The 18810-nt window shown below is 49.6% G+C and overlaps 1 protein-coding gene across 5 annotated transcripts in view; it reads left to right on the top strand.

Moving 5' to 3' along the window:
- Positions 1-804: 804 nt before the first annotated feature.
- The window catches only part of NAA40 (N(alpha)-acetyltransferase 40, NatD catalytic subunit), a 30869-nt gene continuing 12863 nt past the window's right edge, over positions 805-18810 (top strand). For 2 of the 5 annotated variants that reach the window (XM_026650335.1, XM_026650333.1), the window contains exons 1-7: positions 805-953; positions 3235-3319; positions 4967-5857; positions 7061-7156; positions 15275-15327; positions 16572-16667; positions 18079-18237. In XM_026650335.1, the coding sequence (XP_026506120.1) occupies positions 5819-5857; positions 7061-7156; positions 15275-15327; positions 16572-16667; positions 18079-18237 (443 nt within the window). In that variant the 5' untranslated portion in view covers positions 805-953; positions 3235-3319; positions 4967-5818. The other 3 variants (XM_024213572.2, XM_024213577.2, XM_024213576.2) reach the window with 3 other exon arrangements.

Here is an 18810-nt window from a genome sequence, read left to right as displayed (position 1 = left end):
GCTGAGGTGTCACAGGAAGGCATCAAAGGGGCATTGTGTTAGGGTCTTGGGGGCATTGGGTCTGGGGCCACAGGAAGTGTTGGGTTGGAGTCAAGGGCACAGGGAGAGGGAGCAGTTGATGTTGGGCTGGGGTCAAGAGGGCATTGGGTCTCAGTTACAAGGGCTGTTGGGTTGGGATACAAGGAGGTGGCATCAGCATCAGGAGTGCGGGGATGGATTTGGATCAAAGCGTGCGGGGAGAACTGGATCAGGGTCAAGGACATGGGGGCATTGAGCAGGGATGTAGGAACACTGGTGGGCCAGGAGACATGGGGGCATTGGGCAGGGGCACAGAGAGGGGAGTGGGGGTATTCAGTCAGGGGGTGCAGGGAGGGGTATGATGTCAGTGTGTTGGGGCAAGGTCAGGGGTTACAGGGAGGCAGTACAGGGAGGGGAGGGGGCAAATACAGGATGGGGGACAGAGTGGAGGGGTCATTCACCCCATAGGGTGGGGACATGTCCAGAGAGGGGAGCTTGGGCAAGGGGAGTGGTCTCTCTTGGCGCCCACACCAAGAGGGGAGGGATGCTGGGCTTTCACGCGACGCCACTACCCAATCAGAGGAACGCTGTCCTCGCGCCGACCGTTGGGCGCGGTCTCGACCGTTAGCCCGCCCCCCCCCCCCCCCCCCTGCGCCCCCGCCCGACCCCCCCCCCCGCGCGCCGGCGACTTGTGCGCGGTTCCGCGCTTGCGCAACATGTCCCTCCCTTTCCCCGATTTCCCTTGGCTCCGCGCCTGCGCAAAGTATTCCTCGCTGCCCCCTTGCCCCTTTCCTCTCCGTCCGCGGGCTCCACGCAGGCGCAGTGTGTGCCTACCGACCGTTTTCTGTTCCCCCTTCGCCCCCTCCCCCCTGTGGGTCCCCCCTCCCGCGGATTTGTGAGGAGTCGGTGGGGTCCCGCTTGTCGCCGCCATGGGGGTGAGTGAGGTCAGGGTCCCCTAGCCCCGGCGGAGGGACCAGGCCGGAAAGGGAGGGGAGAGGCCCGGGGTCAGGCGGGGGGATCCATGAGGGGGCTGTGAGGAAGGAAAGGTGCAGGTGGTCCTGGGGGGAGCATCCATGGAGGGGTTGTGAGGGGGTCTGGGGTTGGGGGTCCATGGAGGGTGTGAGGGAAGCCCCTGGGGTGTCACTGAGGGGGGTAGTTGGGGAACCAGGGATGGAGGAATTGGCGGATCATGAAGGGGGGTGTCTCTGGGGGAGCACACATGACGGAGTGTCCATGGGGGTGCCTGAGACCGGTGAGAAGGGGCTGGGGGAAGGTCTGTGGCAGGGGTGAGGAAGGTCCATGGGGACGTCTGAGGGGGGAGTTGGGAGGCCCATGGGGAGGTCCTGTGAGGTGAGAGCTGGTGGGGGGGGTCTGTGAGGGGGTAATTGAGGGGTCCAGAGAAGAACTTGGAGGGTGCATGGGTGTGACTGGGAGGAGTGGGGGACGGGGATGAGGTAGGTTGGGTTTCTGGGATGAGTCCATTAAGGTAGTCCAGGGAGAGGGGGTAGGATCTGGAGGGGGGCAACATAGATGTCATGGAGGGGGAGACTTGAGTGGAGGTGGGAGGGTGTCAAGGGAGAGTGTGAGCTTTGGGGAGGCACAGGGGTGGGAGACCTGAGGGAGGAACTGGGGATGGTCCATGGAGGGGGATCTGGGGAGGGGAGGTCAATGTGAGGGGAGAGCAGAGCATTGAGGAGTCTGAAGATCTAGGGATCAGAGATGGGAGAACAGTGAAAGTGGGAGCTGGGCAGTTCCATGCAAATGGGGAGACCTGGGAGTGGGGGCAGGGAGAGGGCTTCAGTGGGATAAGGGGGAAGTTGTGGATAAATGGTGAACAGGTGTGAAGAGATATATAGCAGGGAGAGGGTGATGATCTACATCCCCCTTGAGGATGGGAGGAGGTAATGGAGTGGGGGTCTGGATTCCCCTCGGATGGGAGGAGGCCATGGACTGTGCATTTACCTCTCTGCAGAGGGAGGGTGGCATACAGGGGCCTGGGGGTTGTAATTCTTCCCTCCAATTTATCATCATATTCAAGCCCTGCTCCCAAACACCCAACCTACTCCAAAGTACGAGGTGGCCATAGTGTGTCTGTGTGCACGCGCATGCATGCACACATGTCTGGGCTGTACATATGATGAACATACAAGTTAAAGAACATCTATCAGTAAATGTGTGAGAGATCCTGGCTACACTGCACTAATGTCAGTTCTCAATGGATGACATGACGTCTAATAGTTACGGGTGTGTGCTGGGTGTGTGGACTCCTGGGTTCTAGCTCTTGGAGGAGAGTGGTGTCGAGTGGGTTAGAGTGGATCCTATTTGCAGCTCTAGGATGGGAGCTGGGTCTAGTGGTTAGAATAGGAGGGAAACCAGGAACTGGTTACTTGCTGTGTGATATTGAGTCATATCACTTCCCCTCTGTGTGCCTTAGTTTCCCCATCTATGTAATGGGGAAAATGCCTACTTCACAGCAGTGAGGAGTTGGAAAGTGCTTTGAATGCCACTGTTGAAATGGGCTAAAGAAATGCAAAGCGTTATGAGCCACAACAAATTCTCTTCAGACCTGCTGCTAAAGATTTGTCTACACTCACATTATGCCACTTTAACTGTACCAGTATATTAAAGTAGTACATCCCCCTAATGTGGATGTAATTAGACCAATAGAAACATGTTTATACGGTAGAGTGTGTTGCCATATGGGAAGGGAAATAAGCTATACTGGTATAAGGCACCTTTGTTGTGGTATAATTGTGTCCACACTGCACTTGTACCCGTTTAAAAAAAAAAAATCACGACCCTAATGGAGAGGGTTACACTGAGTCTAAAAAAATTAATGCAAATGGGAGGATATTTATTGGAGCAAGCTCAAAAAATACCAGTTTATTTATTATTGGATTTCTGTGCTTTAAGAATACTTTTCCTTGTCAAGTTGCTCTTGTATATTCTGCCCCAAAAGTGGCATTAGGCTTTTGTGTTTGAATGAGATCCAGGTGTAAAGTTTTAGAGCATCAATCTCTTTATTTAAAACCAAATAATGTAGTTCTTCCTTCTCGCTGTCCACTTCAGAAGTACAGTACTAAAGGGGAATAACATATTGGCTCAGGTAATATAGCCCCGAGAGCAAGCTCTCAGAAATAGTTTGCTTCAGATACATTCCTGAACTGAAATGCTTTGATTTTCTCTCCCTGGGATGCAACCACATGTATGGTGAAGATGGCTCTATTTTAGGGGAGAGGCTCATGCTTCAACATCTGTGGTGGAATGAAGACTTTTGTGGGTGTTGGTCCCATGAGGAGAGGTGGGTTTTGGTGCTATAACCAAGGAATCTGTTCAGCATTTTAAATGCTGACTCTCTCCCTGCACCTAGTTGTACATTGGGACCCAGAGTCTATTTCAAAACACATACATCCCCCAACTCTCAGCAATTGAAACCTCCGAAAATAAACTTTATGAAGTCATTGGAGTCTTTATTTTCATTGGCCTCTAGTTGTTATAGTGGTGTGGCTGTCTTAAAAATAGACTGCTGAGTTATTTAATTTGAAGAAGAGGCTTCTGCATGTGAGCCATGTTGACTAATCTTTCATGTGTGTTCTAGATGCTAGAGCATGGCATGGAGTCAGGTCTGACTACTGAGTTGTATTCCTAGCTCTAGAAGGAAAAGTGTGGCCCATGAGTTAAAGCAGGGAGTCAGGATGCCTGGTTTCTATTCCCAGTTTCGGAAGGGGTGTAGGGTGCAGTGTGTTAGGACAGTGCGGTTGGGAGTCAGGACTATGGGGTTCTATCCGGGTTTGGGAGGGGAGAAGAGGAAGTGCTTATAAAGAAAATACAGGGCAGTTTATTTTTCTTTTGGCCATATTTTTGAAGTGTGGTAGTGTCTTCTTCCTTCCCCACGTCTCCAAATAAATCACTCCTCTCAGTGGTAAATGGTTTCTGAGGTGAAAAGGTATTCTTTATTCTAAAATTGTGTTCAAGTTGTATGTTTGGTTCTGACTATAACTAAATTAGCAGAGCACCAATTAACTTCAACAGCAGGGCTGATTGTAGAAGCAACTTTGGGAAAGTTTAAGGTTTTAAATCTAGGTAATTCTGGAAGAAACAAGCTAGGTTAACTTCAGCACCTACCCCAAGCCCTATCCTGTGAGTTTAGACCACTGCAGCATAAGCAGGGTTTTCAGTAATAGTGCATCATCCATGCTGTGGATGTTCCTTTCTGCGAAGTATCAAAAATTGAGATAAGACTTTTCTTGTGGATCCCTGATTTCTAGGTGACATGATCCAAAGAGCATTTAGATCACTTCAAGTTCAAGTATTGCATAGATGCCTTGTGTAATTTTGCTTGGGGCCTTCTGGAAGCATCAGATAGTGGCTACTGCTAGATGCATGATACTGATGTCTGACCTTAATCCGGTCCAGCAACAGACAGGATTCTAGCTGGCCTAAACATCTGTGTAATACTGAAGCTGGAGTTTGCTCTTCAAAGCTTGTCTTAGGTCTTCCTGAAGCTGTGGTAGATCACACTGGAGTTGAATCCTTCCATGGATGAGCTGTTTCCTCAACAATTGGTGCCATGTGTTTTTTGGCACCATCCTGCTTTTTCTTTAGTGTTAGACAGGTGTTTATTTTTCCTGTGTTTTGTCCCAATGAGCATTTATGGCTGGCCAAAGGGAAATCTCTCCCTTGTGCTCCACTAACCGGATGGCTCAGGAGATTGGAAATGAGTCTCTTACTTCTAGGTCATCAATTCCCATATGGCCTTGGGTCAGGAGCAACTAAAAGTCATTCCCATCTGATGGTCTTTTAGTGGCCCCTGTGTAATGATTTGCTGATCTCAGTCTGGTCCCCAGTGAGCAAATGTTCACTTTACAGAAACAACCTCCAGCATTGGCGCTTGGCCTCTTTGTTGAGAGGCTGAAGATTAATTAAGCCATTTCCCTCTTTCTCCTAGTACCATGATGGCTGGAAACCATGTGGGAAGCTTGCCTGCGGCTATCCGTGTTCTGGGAACAGACAGAAGATTGACTATGCCAACCTGCACTTTCTCTCTCTCACAGACACACAGCTTTAAAAGTTACCTCTCTGCATTAGAATAAGGATTAACTCCAAATGAGAGAGTGGAGAATGCAAGTTACAGTGCAGTCCAGTGTAACTTCAGTACTAAAATAAGGAATAGTTAAGGGTGAACTTACCTCTTGCCATAATGATTTTTTAAACTACTGGCAATCTTGCCCCGTCTGGCCCCAGTCAGAATGGATAGCTATTAAGTGAAATAAGTGCTGAAGTTTGCTAATCAGGACATGAATCTGCCATGAGCCCATACTCTCAATTCAGTGGGAGGAGTTTTGATCAATCATGGGTGAAAGGGAGTTCATCCCAATCAGAGTCTTTTTCAGCATCCCCAAAGAAAGTACCCGTATCTGCTTTCCCTGGTATCAGGCAGCATAAAGTTGTGCATGCAAGGGACTAGGAATTTTCTCAATGTCAGGGTTTTGGGTTAAACAAGCAATTTCAGGAATGCAACTTTCAGTCTGATCTGTGCAAAGGAGGTTCATGAGACGCTCTGCTGCCATGTGTTTATGTAGCTTGCAGCCTGGCAGCTTTCCTGCCTCACTTCCCCTTGGTTCATGTGCAGACTGAACATGTTTGCCAGCCACGTGTCAGGAGAACTGATGTCCTGATTTGAACTTGGGTGGTTTATTTTTTTATGTGAGCATTAAGGTTAAGCATAGTACTGGCTCACACCCAGCAGTATTTAGTGACTTGCAGACCCAGCTAAACTTTACAGCACTGCAGAAAACAAATGACTTATGGCAGCATTTCCAAGCATGATTGCAGTAGGGTGAGTAGTGGAGCAGAGTAAAATTACTATTGTGATCCCTAAGTGGTGACATGAGTTAGATTCTCAATATTGATCTGCTCTACAAAGCACCAGTGCTGTGGGGAACAAGTGTCTCATGTCTCATAAAGCAGTTTCTTCATCTGGATGATCAGCTCCAAAGCAAATGCTGGCTAGGATGCAAGGCTGCATGTGCAGTGATTTCGAGGCTGTGAAGCAACCACAAATCCAACAGACTGTACAGCAACAGCTGTGCTAACTGCATAGCTCATCTTCCGCCAGATGTCATTGTTTGCCTTTCTCCTCTTGTACTGAAAATCTATACAGTAAATATACTTCTGTAGAGGTGTGTGCAGGGCTTCCCTTTAAAGAATGGCATTTCCTACTATACTTTCATCTTATCCCAATACAGTGCTATCCCTGAAAGTCCCCAGCAGTGCCTGGCCCATGCTTCATAAATATTAAAAGATAGTAGTTCTTAATTTAAAAAAAAGGAAAACTTTAAACATGCATATGAATGAAGTCTAAACAAGTTACATTAGAGTAACCAAGTAATTTCTTCTGCTTTGGGGATATAGGGTGGAATTATTTGATAAATTCCTAAAATCAAACTGGTTGTGTTTCATGAATCTGATCCTTAGATTATGGTTTTTCATGCCTGTGGGTCTCTGCTAGTGAAAAGAGTGTTTCTGTTCGACCATTTGTGGGCAGTATTTTAAAATAAAACTAATATAAAATATTTGCATTGATAGTTCAACCAAAAAACCCCCCAACAACCCACCTTGGTATAAAACAGTTTTCATTGGAAGCAGCTATAAAATGGCTTTTTAAAGTCCCAAGTCTGAATTTCTGTGGTCTGTTTTGCAGTAACTAGAACGGTATTGCTGAACAATATCTGATCTGTTTCAGTCATGAAACTTGGCATAATGTAGGGATGGGCAGACAGCAGCCACTGGGCTTCTTTCTGCAGTATTGCGTGCAGCTGTCCTTTAATGCCCTGTAGAGACTACAGATCTCTGAGTGCAATAGTCTGTCTTGATCAAGCAAATGACTCTTGGACCATTGCATGCTGAGATATGTAGTCCCTTTGGGCCAGACTGGCAGATTGCCACCACCCCTCAATTTTATGCCCATTATAGGTAGTGCCCTTGAGTTCAAGACAAGGTGAGGGTTGTCGTGCTGTAACCCTGAATCATTCTGTTTCAGAGAAAGTCAAGTAAAGCCAAGGAGAAGAAACAGAAGCGACTGGAGGAACGGGCTGCCATGGATGCTGTTTGTGCTAAGGTAGAAGCAGCCAATAAAGTAAGTGTCTCCTCTGCCCCTCCCCCCAAACAAGTGTTAACTCCACCCTATCATAATTTGAGGACTAGCTGGCCCTGAGATTGTTAATGGGGTACACAGAAACTAATGGTAGAGACCCAATCTCCCTCATGGGTTTGGGCAATTGAATAGCTCAGAGGATTAATATTAGGGGATGAGGAGCTTTACACCTCCAGCTTGTTGTGTCCTAAAAGTCACTACAGTCTGGTGGCCATTCCATGGTACGTGTGAAATGAGTTGATGGATCCATGTTACAAAAGCCGCCATCAACGCTGACAACAGTGTTGACAGTTTCCTCAGAGGCCAGGCATTGAAAGACTGGAGATTGAAATGCCACCTTCTTTCTACAGAGGGTCCCTACACATCAGGAGTGAGGAGTCCTTGTAGGGTTATGCAGGGGTGAGAGGCAGTGTTGTCTAGTAGATAGAGCACTTGGGAAACTTGGGCACAGCTTGGCCACTGGCATGCTGCGTGACCTTGGGCAAGTTACATCCAAGCTCTGTGCCTTCGTTTCTCCCTCTGTAAAATGGGGATGATGATACTGATCTCTGTAAGGCATTTTGGTATCTATGGATGAAAAGTACAGTAACTCCTCACTTAAAGTCATCCCGGTTAATGTTGTTTCGTTGTTACATTGCTGATCAATTAGAGAACATGCTCGTTTAAAGTTGCGCATTGCTCCCTTATAACGCCATTTGGCAGCCGCCTGCTTTGTCCGCTGCTTGCAGGAGGAGCAGCCTGTGGGAGCTAGCTGGTGGGAGCTTTGAACCAGGATGGACTGGCAACCCCCCTATCAGCTCCCTGTTCCCCTAAGTTCCCTGTGTGGCAGCCGCCCAGCAGGCTATCATTTGCTGGCAGTTCAGCTGTCCCTTCCCCCACTGCCATGTGCTGCTCCTGCCCTCTACCTTAGGGCTGCTGTCTGGAGCCTCCTGCTTGCTGTACATGGGGAGTGAAAGGGGGGCTAATGTCAGGGTGTCCTTCTCCCTCCTGCTCTTGCACCCTGCTTACCCCATTTCCATAGAGCAGGGGTGGGACACAACAGGGCTCAGGACGTAGGGAGCTTGCTGGCAGGAGCTGCTGTCTCAACTTGCTGATCTATTTAAAAAGGCAGTGTACTTAGAGTGGGGTCAACGTACTTAAAAGGGCAATGCGCATCTCTCTCTCTCACACAGGGTGTGTGTCTCTGTCTGCCATGCTGTCTCCCCTCCCTCCATTCGTGCTGCCTTGTAGAGTGTGAGGCTACATTAACAACGTGTTAACCCTTGAGGGCTCAGCCAATTGCTAGTTCATTATTTAGCAGTAAGGCATTCCCTGGGAAATATCCCACCCTCTGACTTCAACACCTCAACCAAGCTTCACAATCATCATTGCTGTGTACCAGTATTAAATTGTTTGTTTAAAACTTATACTCTCTGTGTGTGTGTGTGTGTGTGTGTGTGTAGATGTAGATATAGATAATATAGTCTTTTGTCTGGTGAAAAAAATTTCCCTGGAACCTAACCCCCCCCATTTACATTAATTCTTATAGGGAAATTGGATTTGCTTAACATCGTTTCGCTTAAAGTCACATTTTTCAGGAACATAACTACAACGTTAAGTAAGAGGAGTTACGGTACTATATCTGAGCATTATTACTATGGAAGAGAATACATTCTGCCACTCCCACATTCTATGGATAAATGGAATCTTCGGAGTGGTTGCTCTCTAGTGGTTTTCTATAGCTCTCATTGCCATATCTATGCACTTCCAATGATAAATTAAATCTGTAGGGTGAGGTGCCTATCGGATTTCATGGAGTCTTCTGCTCTTCTCTCCTTAACCAAAGACAGAGGCGAGGAAGGATGGTCTAGGGCAGGGGCAGTCAATAGGTGGCCTGCGGGCCAAATCTGGACCGGGAGACACTTGAATGGACCGCAAAATCATTTTATTTACTTACTATTATCATTACTGTTATTGCACTGTGAAAAATATTTCTCTGGAGTCTGGACCTTGATTATACCTTGACCAAGAAATATGGACTTTGACAAAAAATAATTGACTACCCCTGGTCTAGGGGTTAGGAAAGTAGCCTGGGAGATCAGGGTTCAAGTCCCTGCTTGTGATCTTGGGCAAGTCACTTAGGCTTTGTCTACACTGACACTTTCATCGTTAAAGCTTTTGTTGCTCAGCAATGTGAAAAAACAGCTCCTGGACAACAAAAGTTTTAACGACACAAAGCACCGGTGTGGACAGCACTTTATCGGCAGGAGCCACGCTCCTGGTAACAAAGCTAACACCCCTCGTTGGAAGTGGTTTTATTTTGTTACTGGGATCGCTCTCTCCCAGTGATAAAGAGCGGCTACACAGCACACCTTACAACAGCACAGCCTCCCCATTATAATGTGTGCAATGTATCCATAGCCTTAGTCTCTATGCTTCCATTGCCCATCTGCAAAATGGGGATAATAGTAGAGGAGAGTTGTGAAGATAAATGTATGAAAGATTGTGAAGCACTCAAATACTATGGCAATGTGGGGGACACCTACCATAGAAAGACATTTATGTATTTGAATTTTCCTCCTGCTAGTGATTGGGTTCACCCCAGACTAGCCCAGAAAGGGTTAACAGGGCTCAGAAGGGGCCAATTAACCTGATAGGCCAGGAGTGGGCAAACTTTTTGGTCCGAGGGCCACATCTGGGTGGGGAAATTGTATGCAGGGCTGGGGCAGGGGGTTGGGGTGCGGGAGGGAGTGTGAGGTGCAGGAAGGGGCTCAGGGCAAGGGATTGGGGCAGAGGAGGAGTGCGGGGTATATGAAGGGGCTCAGGGAAGGGGGTTGGGGTGCAGGAGAGGTGTGGGGTGTGACAGGGGGCTCAGGGCAGGGAGTTGGGGTGCAGGAGGGGTGCGAGGTGCAGGCAGGGGGCTTAGGGCAGGGAGTTGGGGGGGGGGCGGGATGCAGAAGGGCTTTGGGCTCCTGGGTGGCAGCGGCATGCACCGGCGCCAGGGCAGGCTCCCTGCATGCCTGCCCTGTCCCTGGCCCCGCGCCGCTCCAGGAAGCACTGCGGCCCCTGGGGGCGAGGGGGAGCGGAGGGCTCCATGTGCGCTGCCCTTGCTGCGCCTCCAGGTACCTCCCCTGAAGCTCCCATTGGCCGCGGTTCCCTGTTCCCAGCCAATGGGAGCTGAGGGGGGCGGTGCCTGGAGGCAAGAACAATGCACGGAGCCCTCTGCCCGCCCGCCCGGGGGCCTCAGGGACCTGGTGCCGGCCGCTTCTGGAGAGCAGCGCGGGGTCCGCGGCGCCACGGGGAGGCAGTCCTGCAGGCTGGATCCAAAGCCCTGAAGAGCCGGAGCCGGCCCATGGGCCGTAGTTTACCCACCCCTGTGATAGGCCACTTCTGAAGGAGGATTAGTCTTGTTAGGCAATCCCTGATTGAGGATGGAGCCCAGGGAGCAGGCAGAGCTGGTATAAGGCCAGTGAGGGCAGAAGGAGACTGTGGTGTGGAAGCCTGCAGTCATTCTCTGGTCTTAGGGAAAAGGAGAAAACCCATAGGGAGAGTAGAAGCCCTGGGATTCTGTCCCTGAGGAAAGAACTTAACCAGAGAGGTGGTGGAGAAGGAAGCCTGATAGAGGTGGAGTAGGAAAAGGCTCAGGGGAACAGCAGCCAGGTTTGGGACAGTGCAGACCTTGACCACTGAGTCAAATGTCCCTGAGCTAGAACCCAGACTAGTGGGTGGGCTTTGGTTCCCCTTCCAGCCACTGGAGAAGTGGCACAGTCTGGGCAGTGAATTGGAAGACTTCCTGAGACAGTTCATATGGAGAGACTTTGATGCCCCGGAAGGGGGAAATCACATAGTGACCTGGCTGAAGGGCCAAGCCACGAAGAGAGAACACTCTGTATCATGAAGAGCGAGAGTACCCCAAATCCTGGAGTGTGAGAGGGGACACAGCATGAAAGATAGATAGTGGGAGTATCAGGCCAGGGAGTTCCATTCTCCAGATGCAGCCACAAGGAGACACCCTAGCAGTGAGTAAAGAACCCCTTTACAGTGCCAGTTATGGAGAAGATCAAACATGCTTTGTCTCGGAGGAGGGTCCCTGAAAGTGGTCAGACTGCAGATCACACTTTTTAATCTCCTGTGGACGCTCATTCCTCAGCTGGACTCTCACGACCAGGAGCGCTCTATGCGCTTTTTAAGCCACATTGTCCCAGAGAAATCCAGCTGTCAACACAGGTCATGAACAGGGATGAGAACTCCTATGTAACTGGCATTATTTTGCAAGAAACTGTCAGCATATCATGTAGCACACTTAAACTTAGGGTATGTCCATGCTGCAGTTGGTGTGTGTGATTGCAGCGTGTGTAGACTCATCTGAATTAGCTAACACGGGTACCAATAGCAGTGAAGTCATGAAAACACAAGCTTCAATGTGGGGTGTACAAGCCCACCTGGCCTCCTGGCTATGTACTCGGCCAGCTGTCCTGCACTAAAGTCTATTCTGCTATGGCCTCACTGTTGTTGGTACCTGAACTAGCTAGATTAATGCTAGCTCGGATATGTCTATACATGCTGCAGTCACACCTCTGAGTGCAGTGTAGACGTACCGTAAGTAGTTACTAATGTTCCTTTTTACAGTCCTTTATAGGCAGAGTCCCCTTTTCCATTGCTTGAAGTATACAGCCATTTAAACAAGTATGCCTCAGTGTATATTTTCACAGATCAGTGTTAAATGAAATACAAAAGGGTGATTACAATCCTTCTATCTTGTCTCTTACACAGATGGCTGTCAGTGTACTGGCCTATCTGCCTACCCTGAATTCCCCTTTAGTTTCAGTTAGATGCACTATTTTTTGTTCTGTTTATTAAGTGATTAGCATTGTTGTGCACTGTTAGCTGCTACTTCCCACCCCAGAGATGGTGGGTGGGTGACTTGATTGCTTCTTATGCTTTTGCCACCGCACAAGGGTGCTTGTTGTCCTGTAGTGCTCATGTGCTATAATGCTGGGCACTTTAGGAATGTATGCACTAATAATAGTAATTATAAAACACTCAAAGGTGCTTGAATGAGAGGTGAGAAAGGATGTTCTAGTGCAGTGGTCACCAACTGGTTGATCGCGATCGACTGATCGATCCTAGAGGATCTCCCAGTCGATCGTGATCTCTGGTGGCACAGTGGGGCTGCTGCTAAGACAGGCTCCCTGCCTGCCCCGGCCCCATGCCTGCTTCTGGAAGCAGCCAGCGCGGGTGGGGGGGCAGGAGTCTCCCTCCACACGCTGCTCCTGCCTGCAAGCACCGCCCCCACAGCTCCCATTGTCCGGGAATGGGGAGCTGTGGACAATGGGAGCTGTGGAGGCGGTGTTTGCAGAGATGGCCAGCGCGCGGAGTCCCATACCACCTGCCCTCCCCGGGGGCCACAGGGACACATTGGCCCCTTCCAGGAGCGGCGTGGGGCCGAGGTAGGCAGGTAGCCTGCCTTAGCAGCAGCCATGCTACACTGCCAACTGGGAGCCGCTGGAGATAAGTGCTGCCCAACAGGAGGCCGTGCCCCAGCCCTGACCCCCCCTCCCGGAGCCAGCACCCCGAACCCCCTCCTGCACCCCAAGCCCCAGCCCTGCCCTCCCTCCCAGAACCAGCACCCCATACCCCCTCATGCACCCCAACCTCCTGCCCCAGCCCTGACCCCCCCTCCCAGAGCCAGCAGCCTGTACCCCACCCTGCCACAGCCCAGAACCCCCTCCTGCACCCAAACTCCCTCCTAGAGCTTGCACCCATCACCCCCTCCTGCACCACAACCCCTGCCCCAGGCTCAGCCCAGAGTCCCCTCCTACATTGCGAACCCCTCGGCTCCAGCCCAGAGCCCGCACCCCCTCCCAAACCCCTACCCCAGCCCAGTGAAAGTGAGTGAGGGTGGGGGAGAGCGAGTGACGGGGGGGGAATGGAGTGAGTGGGGCAGGGCTTTGGGTAAGGGGCAGGGCCTCGGGGAAGGGGCAGGGTAGATCCTGGGTTGCCCTTAAATTCAAAAAGTGATCTTGGGCTTATAAAGGTTGGAGACCACTGGTCTAATGGTTATGGTGTTAGCCAGGGATTTAGGAGATTAGTTCAATTCCCTACTGTGTCCCAGGCTTCCTCTGAGACTTTGGGTAAGTCACTCTATTCCTCGGTTTCACCACCTGTAAAATGGAAGTAACACTGCCCTGCCTGATGGGTGTTGTGACGATAAATACATTATAGATTGTGAGGTACCCAGATGCTGTGGTAATGGGCGCCATGTAAGTTCCTAAGGATATGTCTACACTTCAGCAGTACAGCTACAGCTGCAGCTATGCCGCTGTAGCGCAGACTCTTCCTACATCAACAGAAGGGGTTTTTCCCTTCAGTGTAGTTAATCCACCTGTCCAAGAAGCAATAGCTTGGTTGATGAAAGAACTATTCCATTGACTTAGCCATTTCTACAGTGTGGGTTAGGTCAACCTAACTATGTCACACAAGGCATGAAAGTTTTCTCAGTCCTGAGCGATGTAGTTAGTCCAGAGGTGGGCCACGGCCAATGGGAGCTGCAGGGGCGGTGCCTGTGGACAGGGCAGCGCGCAGAGCCGCCTGGCTGCACCTCCACATAGGAGCCAGAGGGGGGACATTCCACTGCTTTTGGGAGCTGCTTGAGGTAAGCGTCGCCCAGAGCCTGCACGCCTGACCTCCTCCTGCGCCCCAACCTCCTGCCCCCCAGCCCTGATCCCCCTCCTGCTCTCTGAACCCCTCAGTCCCAGCCCAGAGCACCCTCCTGCACCCCAAACCCCTCATACCCAGCACTACCGCAGAGCCTGCACCCTCCGCCGGAGCCCTACCCCTCTGCACCCCAACCCCCCGGCCCAGCCCGGAACCCCCTCCCGCACCCTGAACTCCTAATTTGTTGCCCCACCCCAGAGCCCGCACCCCCAGCTGGAGCCCTCACCCCCACCTGCACCCCAACCCCAATTCCGTGAGCTTCGTGGCCCGTCATACAATTTCCATACACAGATGTGGCCTGAGGGCCAAAAAGTTTGCCCACCCCTGAGTTAGTCAATCTAATTTTTAGGTGTAGACCAGGCCTTAAATAAGAGATATAGAAAGACAGTGGATTTTTCTTGTTTATACTTGGTTTTGGCTGTAGAATGGAAGAATGGTTGAGTCCAGCCTCCAGTAAGGCTGTGTATGGAACCAAGCAATTAAGCCATCATGAAGAATGTATTCAAAGACAATAAGGAATCTAATGTGCAAGAGCCGCAGTGGTTACTGTAGCAGGGAGGGAGGGGAACGCTGTGTCTCTAAACGTGAATGTGGCTGTGAGACACTCTAGTGTTCTGCAAACAAAGAAGGAGGCCAAGATGTGCCATATGCCACTTGCTGACTGCCTGACCTGTGCCTGTACTATGGTGCCCTTGGTTCTCAGAAATGCTTTCCAACTTGGCTTTTAAACTCAGCTAAGAGTCTAGAAAACGAGCTGCACCCTGTAAAGTCAGCCCATGAGTTACCATTCTAGCTGCAGAATAAGCTACTGCTCTGCTCTTTGCCATGGCGTTGACCCCTCACTCATTCATCTCTGATCACCGTGCATGAAGAGAATCCAAACAATCTGTGCGAAATACCAGCTCCTTCTGACTTTCTGCAGCCTACTCTACTGCTCTAATACCCTGCAGTTTTCCCCTGTCACGGGAAGGGAGCTCCTCTTGTAATTGTGGTCTGATCAGCCAGTCTGACTGCTTTTGAAATAAGCAAGGGTTAAGGAGAGTTGATGTGGGGTGCACAATAATGCTTCTCAGGTGCTGGCTGCAGCTCAGCTGTTGTGATTGAACATAGACCTATTGAAAGAACAAAGCTCCTCTCTTGTTTTTTCTAAACAGCTGAAAGCTCCTCCCCTCTTCCCCCTTCAAGGCATCTGTGCCTCGTTATATAGACAACGGGGCTAGCGATCCTTCTCCAGAGCATTTCAGGAAGCAAGGTAAAAACAGAGTCTTAAAGCTATGAAAGGAGGAGAATCATGAACGAAGGCGGACACCCTCTATTCACCCAACATCACTCTGTAGTTTGACCGCTTCATGTGCATTAACATCTAATTTTCTAGGGTGTGATTTCTCTTTTTTTCCCCTGTAGCTTGGAGACCCCTTAGAAGCCTTCCCAGTGTTCAAGAAATACGACAGGAATGGGTGAGCAAATGCTCCTTACTTAGTCCTTCACGACACTGTGGTCCAATGGCTAGGGCAATGCACTGGACCCAGGACACCTGAACTTTAATCCCAAGTCTGTCACTATCCTGTTGTCTGACCTCAGGAAAGTCCCTTCTTCTCTCTGTGTGCCTCAGTTTCCCCTCCCACACTTTGCTTGTTTATACTGTGAGCTCTTCAGAGCAGAGGCTGTCTCACCATGGGCCTGTGCAGCACCTGGCATAACAAGGCTCCCCCATCCCAGTTGTGGGGTGTGTGTGGGTGTGCTTTAGATCCATAATGTATCTAATAAAAATAAAGCTTGTTGAGCAATTTTGAGGTAGTGAGAGGAAGATAAAGCTAGTGTTGGTGCTAGGATGGGTTGTGAAGGAAAATATTAATACTAAGTATTTTTCCTGTCTGCTAATGCCCCTTATGTTCTCTGAAAGATGAGGTTACAGCATAGCGAGAGAGAGAGAACTTGGTTTCAGTTGTGGGGAGAAGTAGATTCAACTGGGCAGGGGAAATGTTGGGACTTTAAATACTAGTAGTGTGTTACCCGCAAAAGGCCCCAGCTGAAGGGTGGGGTCAGCACTGTGCTGAGCACTGCATGGGCCTCATCAGAGACAATCCCTACCCCAAAGAGTTTCCAATCTAAATAGCCAAAGGAAGGATTATTCTCTCCATGTTACGGCTGGAGGAACTGAGGCCCAGAGAGGTTCAGTGACTTGCCCAAGGTCTCAGAGGGAGTCTGCCATAGAGCTGGCAATTGACCTCCAGTCTCCAGCACAAGGCCAGTCTTTGTCTACCTTCTCTTTTTCCTCTTCTTCATACACATAATGCTAGGCTGAATTTCTGATGCCGGGATAGCACAGTGCTGGGTGCTTTAGATATATAAATTCAATAGAAACCTCTCTTGCTTGCATGTAAGTGCTGAGGTCAGGATACAAATCCCCCTTCTTCATCTGTGGCTGACTGGGCTTCCCTGTACAGTAAGTGTGACCCACTGGTGAGCGTGTATTACAGATTCCTCTGTGTGCCTGATCTGCACAGGAGAGGAGTCTGCTACAGGCCTAGCTAGGGAGCTTTGGTTGTTTAGCTCAAGCTGTAATAGCTCATGCTTTGAGCTGTGGAGGTCCCTGGTTCAATCTGACCAGCCAATTTAAAAGCGAGCTGAAATTGCTTGGGTATCTTGGTGCATGGCTTGCCTGGTGCTAAGTGCTGCTTTCCCATCTCTCTTTTCACAGTTTAAACGTCTCCATCGAGTGTAAGCGGGTGTCGGGCATGAACCAGGCTACAGTCGACTGGGCTTTCGAACTAACCAAAACAAATATGCAAACTCTGTAAGTCCAGGCCAGAGTGGGGGACCCTGTCCCTGGGGCAAGCTGGTGCTGACATGATTTCTGAGGACTCCCTGGCAGCCACAGATACTGAAGTAAAACCTCCCCCAACTGCAAGGCTACCAATGAGAACTGAGCACCAAGCGCTGGGGATATTGTGAAGAAGCGCTGCCCCCTTCCAGAACGCACACATCCTGGTAGATGGTTTCCTAGGCCATTGTAGAATAGCCACAGGTCCCACAGGCTGTGCTTGGAGTATTGTTCTGCTAGGGATAGTTAATGTGATCAGCCTTCCATGGGGGAATGTGTCCCCCCTTTCATTCTAGACAGAGTTGTGACTGGACTAGATGACCTGTCGAGGTCCGTTCCAGTCCTACATTTCTATGATTCTAAAGCAAATTTTATTTTCTGACCTGTGTCAGACAGGATGTCATACTAGATGTTCTAATGCTCCCTTCTGGCCTTTAAAACCTGTGGATCTATCAAAATCCTGCTGTGGGTTCTGTACCTTGGGTTGAACCAGAACTACTACCTAGCCCCAGAGTATTGCAGAATCCTGAATCTGTAGGGAATAGTGGGACCCCCAATGACAGGGTTATGGGGAAAGTATTTCCTTATTCTTGATCACTGTCTAGAAGTACCTACAGGGGGAGCAGATAGAAAAGGGGCCTTGAATCCAGTTGACGACAGCAGAATGAGATCCAGTGTCTGGGAACTGAAGCTACAAATTCAGGCTAGAAATAAGGTGCAGATTTTTAACAGGGAGGGTGATTAACCATCAAAACAACTTACTTAGGGATATTGTGGATTCTCCATCACTTAGAGTCTTCAAATCAAGATCACACGTCTCTTACTAAAAATGACACATTCTCAACCTTGCTCGATGTGTGAATCTGTGGGTGAGATTCTCTGCCCTTTATTATGCAAGAAGTCTGGCTAGGGGCATGTCTAGATGAACAAGGCAAGTCGGGGTGTAAATCTATAGCACTCCAGAATGCTGCACCTTAACTGTCCATGTGGACCATGCTGCTATGCACTAAAAGTTCCTTAATATGCTTTGCATAATTCAGTTTGAAACAGCAGTAGGTCAAAGTGCGCTAGGAAACTTTTTAGTGTGCAGTAGCAGGGTCCACACGGACATTTAGGTTGTGGCCTTCTGGAGTGCTGTATATTTACACCCCAACTTGTCTTGCAGTAAGTATTTGTCTAGATGTGCCCTGGATGATCATCATGGTTCCTCTGGCCTTAAAATCTATTAATCTTCTCATCTGGATCTCTGTAGATGGAAGGGGCCAGCAGTAGAAATCCTGAGAACAGTGTATGCAGGAAGCAAGGGGACCAGAGTGCTGGGACCATCATGCTTTCTGCAGAAGGAGCGCTGAGCTGCCCTTGTTCCTCTTCTCCCTGCCTGCAGGTATGAGCAGAGCGAGTGGGGCTGGAAAGACCGGGAGAAGCGGGAGGAGATGACAGATGACAGAGCTTGGTACCTGATCGCTTGGGAAGATAGCTCTGTCCCTGTGGCGTTCTCGCACTTCCGGTTTGACGTGGAGTGCGGGGACGAAGTCCTGTACTGGTATGTGTCCTAGCACCTACTCCCTTTGTTTTAGAAACAAGCACTGCCTTCTGCCCATCTCCTCTAACCAGAGAGCGAAAGAGTAGGGAAGTGATTTGACACAGCTTGTCAGTGGCAGAGCCAGAAGTAGATCTCTATCTACCTGAATTCCAGTCCAGTCCCCTGTCAACTAGATTACACTGCCACCCCTTCGCCCTGCCTTTGCTGCATTCCTTTGTTTGCTCCATGAGCAGAATGTGCCTCTCCTGGATTCACCCTCATGCTATAGGCCATAACAGTCATGTCAAGCTCTTTCCTAAGAGGAAAGGGTGATGCTGCTGGCCAGGGAATGGTTCTATATCGCTTTTGCCCCCTCAAGCAGTGTGATTTAGGGCTTAGACCAGTGATAGTCAGACTGAGGCTCGTGAGCTGCAAGTGGCTCCTGCGGCTCTTTGCAACACATGATATTAAAACACTGTGTGATTTAATAATTTATCAATCTAAGTTATTAACCAATCAGGATGCTTTTACTATGTTATTAACCAATTGTAATTGATAAAATAATACTTGGTCAGTCATTTTACTTTGAGAATT

Source organism: Terrapene carolina, unplaced genomic scaffold (genome assembly GCF_002925995.2).
Source record: "Terrapene carolina triunguis isolate 2854851 unplaced genomic scaffold, T_m_triunguis-2.0 Scaffold89, whole genome shotgun sequence".
Classification (NCBI taxonomy): domain Eukaryota; kingdom Metazoa; phylum Chordata; order Testudines; family Emydidae; genus Terrapene; species Terrapene triunguis.
This window is presented reverse-complemented; position numbering and strand designations above follow the sequence as displayed.